Source organism: Carassius gibelio, chromosome A21 (assembly GCF_023724105.1).
Source record: "Carassius gibelio isolate Cgi1373 ecotype wild population from Czech Republic chromosome A21, carGib1.2-hapl.c, whole genome shotgun sequence".
In the NCBI taxonomy this organism is placed as follows: domain Eukaryota; kingdom Metazoa; phylum Chordata; class Actinopteri; order Cypriniformes; family Cyprinidae; genus Carassius; species Carassius gibelio.
In genome coordinates this window covers 2153868-2165541 of record NC_068391.1, presented here as the reverse complement: position 1 = coordinate 2165541, position 11674 = coordinate 2153868, and the positions used below count along the sequence as shown (strand labels likewise).

Genomic DNA, 11674 nt, shown 5'->3' with positions numbered 1-11674 from the left:
GAGATGTACTTATAATCACAGGAGCGTATTTACTGACGAGATGCGCATGAAAATCGTATTCGATTTTTTTGCACAGCTCTAACATCTACTTAACAAAGCTAAACAGAGTTGCCCTTTGTGTAATAAGTTACAGAAACTGTTAAATGCACCAACTTAAATAATAAAATACACTTACCGGTTGTGGTCCATAAACAACGCCTTCTCCAGACAAAGAGGGAACTGCTCCATCAATGCACTATTTGCAACAAAGTAAAATATGCAATTGTGTGCTAAACATGCTAGAAATATATTCAAACATGCTAAAGTGCTAAAGCATGCTATTGATACTATGAAACAGGAAGTTGTTCATGCATCAGCTCATGCATACAATGCCCAATCTGCCCCAAACTTCACATGTATTATAAAAATTCTGGCCTGAACACATCTAAAGGCAAATATTCATTCAAATACTCTATTACTGATTTTTTTATATGTAGTTTTCAAATTAAAATAATCATTAATTCTTCTCTCTTTAGACCAAATCAATTAAGCTTATGAGATAATTGGAATCAAGGACTGAATTTGGGAAATCTTGAATAAATTATGACAATTTTCATTTTTGGGTCAACTATCCCTTTAACAGAAGTGAAAAAGGAGCATATATATATATATATATATATATATATATATATATATATATATATATATATATATATATATATATATATTAATTTATGCATTTAGCAGATGCTTTTATCCAAAGCGACTTACAGTGCATTCAGGCTATCAATTTTTACCTATCACGTGTTCCCGGGGAATTGAACCCCCAACCTTGCGCTTAATATCGCAATGCGATAACCAATTGAGCTACAGGAACACACACACACACACATTTGAGCGCTGAGAACTGATCGAGAGAGAGAGACATACTTTTATCAGCGTGATTTCGCCTATCCTGCATTAACTAACTTTAACTTACTTTTAACTAACTAAGTTAAATGACAACGAATTGTGACTCCCAGGAAAAACGGGACATCTGGTTACCTTATCTCTACCCGTTCGGGTGCTGAGACCATTGTTTTAGATCGCTAGTTTGCGTTTAATTAGCGTATCCATCCACTGCAGCTGTTATACTGACTAGATATACGAACGGCCCTCATCCGATCGCAATCCAATGACAGGGACGCACATTTTGAAACACAATAGCCTATAGGATGCATTTTGAACGTCTGGTAGTCCTCAAATAACATAGTCCAGTCTTTTCTAGTTAACGAAGATGCAGTATAAATTTCGTCATCATTTCGTCATCAGATATTATTTTTAGCTCGTCAACGTCTCATCTTAGTCACAGAAAAAATGTTCGTTAACGAATATTTTTCGTCGTCATCTTCGTTAACGAAATTAACACTGGTCAGCAGAGCTGTCTGTTACCCAAAACTGTATTAACAGTCTTCTAAACACATTGAAATGGAGATTTCTAGGGCTGTGCAAAAAATCGAATGCGATTTTCATGTGCATATTTTCAGTAAAGGCACTCCTGTAATTAGTATTATATCTCCCTCACATGTGTTCAGATCAGGATTGCCAGGTTTTTAAAACAAAACCTGCCCAATTGCTTCTCAAAACTAGCCCAATCACGTTTCGTTCCGGGCGATAAAATAACTTTTAAAATTTGCATCTGGCAACACTGGTTGGCCTTTACTACACAGAGCCATAGTTTACAGAAAATCCACACAAAATCGATTTTAAAATCGCAGGCGATTCTTTGTTGATTTTGAAAGTGATTTTGTGTAGCTTGTCGGTGGACTACGGCTCTGTGTAGTAAATGCCGCTCCGCCTGAACCAGTGTTGCCAAGTCTGCGGTTGTTTTTCATGCCCGAAGGTTGAAGCGACCCCAATACCAATAATTTTGAATAATGATGTTTATTCCCTAAAATGCAAATTTTACCAAGGCAACCCTGCCAATAAAAGTTTATTTTAACCCCGGGACGCAATTTTTATCGGGGAACCTCTTGGAAATGCGATTGGGCTAGTATTAGGTCAGTTTTGAGAAGCAAGTGGGCAGGATTTATTTTGAAAACCTGGCAACCCTGATCTGAACGCATGTGCTGGAGATGTACTGTACTTCTAATTACAGGAGCGTCTTTACTGATGAGATGTGCTTGAAAATCGCATTCGATTTTTTGCACAGCACTAATTCATCCCTTGAAAACACACAGTCATAAGACTAAACACCAATAGAAAAATTATATAAAAAAATAAAATAGCATAACATAAATGACTAATCAATTAATTAATCAATGAAATGAGTATATAAATGGTTTAAACAATTAATATATTTTACAATAATAAAATAATTAAATGATGAATCATAATAAATGAATGAATTAATGAATGAATAAATGAATAAAAGAAAGTAAAACACAACATAAATGTATGTTTGCAACAAAGAATCTTTAGATCCTCCATAATTCAACTCCGTACACATCTGAATGTTTCTTTTATCTGACAAACCCAGAGGATCAGTAAAGCAGCTTTCAGATGCAGTCAGTGACACCACAGTTCTGAGAAGAAGAAAAAAAAACAGCACCACAAAACCTTATCAATAAAACTGCTTCATTATTCATTTTTACCTTTTGATAATTGCATGCACTTGTGATGTTTATATTATTTGGGTGTAATCTGCAAAAAAAAAGGAACATTTAAATATATTGAAATACTAAACTAGGCAAGTTTTTTTTTTTTTTTTCAGAAAATCTTAGAAAAAGCAAGGATCTTTTGTTGGTAGGGTTATACTTTTCAACTGAATGGATTTGAAATGTCAGGCAAAAATGATTGATCATTCTGACTTGACTGTATTTTTACTTGCAGGTGAAAATGGGGGCGGCAGGGGTGAGTCATGTTATTTTTATATATAATTTATTTATAATTTAAACATTTGATACAGTTTACTATATATATTCAGCTTTAATTCATAGATGATTCATAGATGCAGTTGTTTATAACAACAAAACGTTATATAGTAATTCTGCTCTGTGTTACTTTATCATTACATTTGTTCATTTAGTGGATGCTTTGATCCAATGTGTCTTACAAATGAGGAATAGGTGTAAATATATTATTAAACATTTAATGTTACTCATGTATGTTGAATTCAGGTAAATTGAGACTCTTTTGACAGTCTTAAAAAGTAGCTCACTGAATTCATCCTTTATTGCTGATGAAATAACTGCTACATTTGAGATTTTAGTTACTTGATGAAGAATGCTGTACTCGTGGATCAGAGACTTGTATCAGAGATCTCTGATAGAACCAGCACAGTAACTAATCATTAAAACAAGATCCAAAAACATTTGGAGTGTTTTAGAAAAAAACTCACAAGAAAATGTAACTATTTTAGGTGGCGATTTCATGTGAATTTTATGTAAATCTAAAAACATTTTAGAAGAAAAAAAAAAGTGAGTGATGGCCTGCCTCTAACATCACTTCTAAACATAGCCATCACTGCAGCGTGATCAAATTGTACAAAGACTTATGAATGACATCATATAAATTCATATGAATTAGCCACTTAAACAGTTATAAATTGCCATGAAATTGTTAATGTGAGAAACAATTATTAATATGCTGATGAAAAAAATGACAGAATTTAGAAGATATAAAAACAAAGCTGTACATTTCCAAAGGTGACTGATGACAGGATGAGTAACGTTCCTTTAACTCAACCAGAGCTAAACAAATACACATTTATTGAATTCACTGTAAGACACTTTGATGAAAAGAAAGATTTTCCCAATTAATGAATGAATGTGAATGCAAAATCATCTGTGACAAGCAAAGTATAAACAAAACACATAATAATAATATTGTAATGTTTCATCATACAGTCACATCCAGAACAAGATCCAAGATATTTGGAGATGCAGAGAGAACTGCAAAGAAGAAATGAAGAATTGGATAGAAGAGAGAGAGAACTGAGAAGAGAAATGGATAGAAGAGAGAAAGAAATTGATAGAAGAGAGAGAGAACTGAGAAGAGAAATGGATAGAAGAGAGAGAGAACTGAAAAGAAAAGAGGAAGAAATTGATAGAAGAGAGAGCGAACTGATGAGAGAAATGGCTAGAAGAAGGAGAGAAGAGAGAATAGAACTGATGAGAGAAATGGCTAGAAGAGAGGAAGAAATGGTTGGTCATTGTGAACGTCAAAGTGTTCCAGCATTTCTTGGCCTATCGCGGATACACTCAGGTGAGGTGACACAATGCATTTAAGAAAAAAAAAGTGTGTTTGATTTACATGTGTACTTTATGTACTCTGGTCCCACATGAATCAATTAGGCTAGATAAACACGGCGGACCAGGTACTTTTGATGCTTTGAATCAGTATACCAATACAGAATGCACATAAATTAAATAATATAAAGCTGGAGAAAGTGGATTCTATTTCACATTGTGATAGACAAGAGCTATTTTATAATGTATCCAATCTTTTGTATCCTGAAATAGTATAACTGATTGTAGAAAACACAAAATGTGAAATTTGGTCCAATTCGTTTATGCCATTTTGTATAATACTACTTAGTAAAACATAAGTATGAAACATAATTCAATCAATAATCAAGAAAAGTGCCTTTGGTTATAATGAAATAACTCCTTTTTAGAAGCAGTTATTTGAAAGATTATTTTTTTCTGGTACATTTTGGCATCTAGTGGCATCAAAAAAAAGTTAAATCCAAAGAGCTACCCATAATAGAAGCTGAATTACAGATTTTAAAAAAAAGTTTTTCAAAAAGCGCCTGTATTTTATTTGTGTTTGTTGTAATATTTGAAATTTAGATAATGTTATTTATAAAGAATTACATTAATATTCTGTAGTTCAAAGGAGTGTTCTTCACATTTACATTTTTTCATTTCCTCCATTGTATGTGTGTAGGGTAAACATTTGAATTTGAGTATGTCAAATTTAGGCGAAAATAACAAAAAATGCACCTGTGCGTTTACAAAAATAATTTGTTCACATAATTTCAACATAACGGAATTAAGTCTTAAGAATTAAGTAATCTCAAATTGATTTTACTGTGTATGGTTCTCTGACAGAATTAATTAATTCAATTTTATATATAATTTTATTATATATTTGTATATATGTATGTATGTATGTATGTATTTATTGTCACTTGACTAAATTATATGATTGTACAAAGCAGCTAACAAGCTATTTCTTAACAATAGCACATATCAACATGCTAAATGCTAAGCATTAATCATTCCTTGAAGTGGGCAGTCACAACATGCAAATGTACCAGCCCACAAATTAGCAAATGCGGCACTCTTCAATGGGAACCCAGTGTAATTTAAACCATTTTAATAATGCCAACATAATTGAATATTAAATACTATCAAGTTTTCCCTCTTTTTTCATCTTACTCAAAAATATATAAAATAACATTTAAATAAAACAAAACTGTTTTACTCTCCTCATTAAGTCCCAAACAAAGCATTCTGGGAACTACAGTTTCAGTAAAAAATACTTTTTGAATACTTGATTTGGTCACAATTATCCTGAATAATTAAATAATATATAATAATATATAAAATATATTATTCAAAAGCAAAGAAATTAAATTTAGAAGTAAAACATAATTTTGGTGTGTGGATTGCAAATAATATGATTTGATGAGTAAATGAGACGATATGTGTTTTCCTGTTTTCTCCATGTGGATGGAACGGATCTGGCAGACGAATCTTTAGAGTACCATTTCAGTGACCCATGGATCTCGTTTGGAGAACTGAAACCTGTGCGATGTAACAGCAAAGAATTCACCCCCCCTGAAAGTAAGAATTATTTTATCGATGCACATTTAAATGAACATTATGACAGAGGATCATGAAATAATTATAATTTCATAGGATACACCTAACTTTTACTCTTGATATCAGATCACTACTGGGCCTCCAGTGAAAAGATACTGAATAATGTTATCAAATCAAAACTCTGCACACTGGAGACCATTAAAAGGGGTCATATGATGCAATTTCAGTTTTTCCTTTCTCTTTGGAGTGTTACAAGCTCTTGGTGCATGAGTTGCAAAGACTAAAGTCTCAAATCCAAAAAGGTATTCTTTAGTTAAGACTCTGCCATGCCCCCCTTAAAATGCATGGTTCGAACACGCCCCCACATCTCTATGCCACTTTGTGGGAAGATTTGCACCATGCTGCCCAAATGTTCATGCAAAGAAAGAATGTGTACCTTTTATTCTCGCTGTTGCCGCCAGCGACATATTGTGGAGACACTGTTGTGAAAGCAAAACTACTTTGTTTCCTCTTCCAAGAGATAGCACGAATAGAGATCAGTGGTTAAGTTGTATTTACAACACTCTTCCAGAACAGTTCAATCCAAATAGTCAGATGTGTGCAGCACATTTTATGAAGGAACAGGGCTTTCCTGAAAGAGTTGCCTATGTTGCCGGTGTCTGTTTCTATATAGTGGGGCAATTCCAACTTTGCAAGGACAATCTGGCGCTTCTGACTCACAGTCTGTCAGTACACGTTTTATATTTACAGAATTTGCCACTGATGAATCAGACACAAGTTTTGTGCAGTGTAGAGTAGGCTTGTTGTTTCTCAGATCACAAATGCAGTCATGGTTTTGTTTACGCAGCGTGATACGCAACACAATGCGTAAAAAGAGTCATTATAATCCGTAATTATGTCCCTACTTGCTGCAACAAATGCCTCATTTGTAATGAGTTTTATTTGTTTTGTCTCATCGCTACTGAACACACATCACAATATGTTAAGTGGTGTAACATTTTTGTCACACGATTGATGTGTAACGGCAAAAAGGAGCGGAAGCAAATGCAAGTGCAATGAAGTTTAATGAACTAGTTCACAGAGAATAAACAAAGTCACACGAGGAATACGGGCCTGATCTCTCACGGTCACACCCACATACAATAATCAGTGAAAACGAGACACACACCTGACCCAACCCACACAAGATCAAAATGAGACAACTGTTCTACCAACCGTGACAGATGTATTCAGCCAATCACAACACACTGGATAGCTGGCCAATCAGAGCACACCTTGCTTTTCAGAATGATAAGCTTTGTAAAAATCTATGCGTTTCAGAAGGTGGGGCATAGAGGAGAAACAATACTGTACAGTATGTGAAAAATAATGTTTTTTTTTTTTTATTGTTTTTACCTTAAACCATATAAACACATCGCAATACACCAAATACACAAAATAATGTTATTTTAGTGTTGGGAACTCTTGGGTAATCTTCAGCAGTATTCTTTATTGAGAACGCTCTGCGTTGCTCTGTAGTCATCAAAAGTCTAACTAGTCATTAATACATTGTAACTTATATACATTTCTAGAAGGAGGGATACATGGAGGTGGAGACCATTTAAACTAAGCATGCAAATGGAATCAGGAAAGTGCCAGACATTGCCATTTTCCCAGCATTGATCTCATCAGCATAACAGTGTCATTTAAATACAGAGGTGCCTGATAGTATCACCCATACCTTCACATTATCATAGAAACAAAGGCACAGCTGTGCCTTGAGTTTAGCAGGCGCCTTTTTGTTGGGACATATAGTCAGGAAGTGCATGAAGACAAAAGGTAAATGTCTCAGGAACCTGGTCTGCTTGACTTGATAATCTCAGAATGTCATAATCTTAACCTCAAAATGTAAAAATACAAAGTACATACTATTACATTGGAACATAGTACAAATTTGTAATCCACATTGGCAATGTCATAGTATCCCTTTAAAATAAATTTAAAGTACATCTGTAATAGACCTGTATTTTTTCTCATTGTTGAAAGCAACACATTAAAAGTAACACAGACCACATCATAAAATGTTGTTTTAGTTTCATATATTTACTAATAAAATCATTTGAAAACTTCTCTCTTCCCCAAAGCGTTGTCAAACAGACCTAAGAAATGCATGAGTTGAGCAAATATCTGCTACTAAATCTAGGTTTTCTCCTCTCTTGATCCACTTTGCTTTCAGTTCTTTACTGTATTTAATTGTCAAAAAAAAAAGCGAAAAAAGCCAGTGAAAACACATTTCAGTGTTAGAGTCACATTTAGGTGCAAAGTAATAGTAACAGATTAATGTAGAAATACATTTAAAAGTCATGTTTACCAACTGTTGGTAAATAAAAAAATCTAAATAGTCTGTCTGTCTTTTTTCATCAGTGTCTGAAAGTGAGGACAACCATTTGATCAGACCACAATTACTCTGGGGAAGGTTGGAGGATATTCTTCAGTAACAGTTGAGTACATAAGATCAATTGATTACGGTAATCAGTTGAAATATATGATATGATATATAACTTTATTGTTAGACAAAGACAGTTTTTTTTTCTTGCATGATAGTATGTTCATTCACAATTATTACCACAGGGATCACCAGATCTTCAAAAAGACTTATAACAAAATACAATGTTTCTCAAGTTAGTGGAGTTCAGATTTTCCATATTCAATTCAATGATGCACAAAAGAGTGTTTTAGGTCTAGGTTGTAGGTCAGGTCAGAAACATTATTCCTCAAGAGCCTCTTCTGATAAAATGATTAATGCACCTTTTCAAGAGGCTGTCTTGCGATCTTTGAGCTAATTTTTATTCAGTTCAACAGCTTTGTCTTTAACTTAAATGACAGACTCATTCACCAAATGGACGTACAGCACTGTAAAACACTCCTGATCATAATAATAAAATAATCTGTTTTCTTGCTCCACAGGACATAGTCGACAAAGAAAATGAATTATCTGCCTGATCTTGTTACACACACAGTCTCTATCATCTTCCAGAGATAACATATTATCTATCATTATTCCTAGATACTTATGTTACCACCTATCTGATGTTTTAGTGTGATTACTGTGTTTTATTATGTATATAGTGGGGTTTTCAGTGAATCATGGTTGATGCTACTTCTGTTTTTAATTTTTTGTTGCCTGTATATATCGAAAAGAAAGAGAGAAAGATTTTATTTTGGCCAGAAGACCCTAAGGTTGGAGTACATCTCTAAGTTTATGTCATTGAACTTAATTTGTCTGTTTCGTTATATGGTTTTGAAGATTTTAACTGTAATGTGATCCAAGACGGTCCTGCTGCAGACTTGCACTCTCAGACACTTGCACTTCCACTAGTGACATCACTTGCAGTCTTTTTTTTTTTTTTTTGAATATTTAATTACTTTTTGTTTGAATTTCCCAACATTTTATAAAAGTAGCCAGGTGGTGAAGACTAGAAAAAAGAAACCAAATTACAATGTCACTTGCAATCGCCACTAGCACTCTCTGCTACCTGTGACGTCACAAATATAACAGTTTATGTAAACATTTTGCAATGAACATGTCTATATTGTAAAATGTCAATGAACACTAACAAAAGGAAGGAATAGTAATCAAAAGGAAACATCAATAACAAACAAGCTCAAATACCAGGAATGGTGCAAAGGACCACTGCACTTACAAACCCAAGAGGCAGCGATTGCTTCTCATTGTTGTTTTACAGACAGCAGGTCATAGGTGTGTGTGTGTGATTTAGAGTGCTGTTAGATTTTTCTGCATTATGACTAAATTACTTAATGGATTTCACATTCTCAAAACTTTGCTCTGTATTACAGACACAGTAGTTCCTAGGTGTCTATGTGTAATTATGTGTGTGTGTGTGTGTGTGTGTGCGTGCATCTGTGTGTGATTGGATGTGACAATATCAGACTATTGATGTTTAATAGTGTCTTGCCTTCACTACTGTGCACTTTTTTCAGTTTTGTGATTGATTTGTAGATTGTGTACACAAATATTTCCCATTCATTTCCTATGGCCGGTCATTTTTGCGCAAAGACCTTGAGTGTTACTATTTTTTCATATCCTTCCAATGAAGCTGTGATTAAAAAAAAAAATTAAAATGTAAGATATTCCGGTCAGAAATTACCGAAGACCCCACTAGGGTAAACGTTTTTCTGTATGGGAGGACAAAGTTTGCACATTGTGTTCATAGCCATCTGCTTGCCTTGTACTTGATTAAATAATAACTATATATCGAATTTGGTATTTTAATTGAACTTAATGCATCTTAATACATTATGCCATATTAAGTGTTTGTTTTTTCTACAGAAGGAAAATGATTAACGAAAGACTTAGTGCATTGCATTCATATTCTGCTCTTCTGTGGCCACGGATTTGCCGGTCTTGTCTTTTTCTTGTAGGACCCTGTAAGTTATAGTAGTAGACCTACAAATTTTGTTTAAATCATTTCATCACCATCACAGCATCTTCTCTCCTTTGGCAACACACATGATTTGTGTTGATTGCAAGTGACGTCACAGGTAGCAGAGAGTGCAAGTAGCGATTGAAAGTGACATTGTAATTTAGTTTCTTTTTTTTCTTGTCTTCACCGCCTGGCTACTGTTGTAAAATGTTGAGAGATTCAGACAAAAAGTTATCAATAATTAGAACAAAATAAAAAAATAAAGACTGCAAGTTATGTCACTAGCAGAAGTCTGCAGCCAGACCCTTCTAATGTGATCTGATTTTTGATGTTGCCTTTTTAGATTGACACAAATTAACATAACAGAATTCATAATGTCCATTGTTAATATACCAAGTTTCAACTGTTGTTAAGTAATTTGCTGGAGGATGATGTCATTATCGAAAGAGATATTTAGGCCAAAAAAGAAAATTCTCTCATTTATTCGCCATCATTTTAATAAAAAGCTGAGCCTGACAGAGGCCAAATACCAAACCACCTGCAAACCAGATTTTTTATCGTAAATCTTAATCTGTAGATGGAAAACAAGACAGTGTACATTCAAAAACTCTTCGGATTATAAAGCAGTTTATGTATTGTTTATGGAGCAGATAAAATTTATATAATTTTTCTCATCCTAAAAATGATTTAAAGGCTGAGGTGTGAGGTTTATATTTTTTAATAAACCTTTTATTTGTAAAATCTTTATTTGAACATGTAGTACATGTTTCTGTAACATGAAATGATGTGAAATGATTTCAGTGCATCTTTGAGTTCTTTTTGAACATGTCCAGTCTATTGTAACGTATTGATAACGATGATTATTTTTATCCTTTCATCGTTTTGTTTTCAAACAGGTGTAAATAACGTGTCCATTTCATTTTTGTGGTTTTTGGACAGCTGAACATCAAGGATGTAATGTCAATAGTAACTCAGTGGAGGAAATGTAAATAACATTTGTGAATGTTTGAAGACAATGCAGAAACATAATATTTTCTACTTATGTTTTTATTTCACTGATGATGAGAAGATTAAAAAGGAAACAGTATAAATGAGAATTTCTGCTATATGAAGAAATGTAAATATTCAAATAAGTCATTTTTTTCATTGATTATCACATTATTCTTATATTTATATTCTAGAGATAATGACATAAATAAAGACTTTTTGTTATTAAGTGTCACTTTCTCTTTCCTGGACCTCATGCCTTTCTGCTGGAGATGTGTAACACTGATGAAGAAAATGATCTTTTGCATGATGCTCTCATGAATGTGAAGGAGGCTTCAGATTATTAATGATATTATTCATGCTCAAGGTTGATGTCCATGATTCAAGAAAAAAATGGCTGTGATAAGATGTGATGAATAACAACTGCAAATCATAAAACAACATTTGCATGAGAGAAAGAGAGCGAAGAGAAAA

General features: G+C 33.6%; 1 protein-coding gene across 1 annotated transcript; it reads left to right on the top strand.

Moving 5' to 3' along the window:
• Positions 1–2741: 2741 nt before the first annotated feature.
• Positions 2742–11429, top strand: LOC127941738 (trichohyalin-like). The gene is made up of 6 exons (XM_052537103.1): positions 2742–2763; positions 2851–2871; positions 3867–4224; positions 5715–5810; positions 8193–8268; positions 8736–11429. Exons 2-5 carry the CDS (start codon positions 2857–2859, stop codon positions 8264–8266), a joined length of 543 nt encoding a protein of 180 aa, XP_052393063.1. The 5' UTR covers positions 2742–2763; positions 2851–2856; the 3' UTR covers positions 8267–8268; positions 8736–11429.
• The last annotated feature ends 245 nt before the right edge of the window (positions 11430–11674 follow it).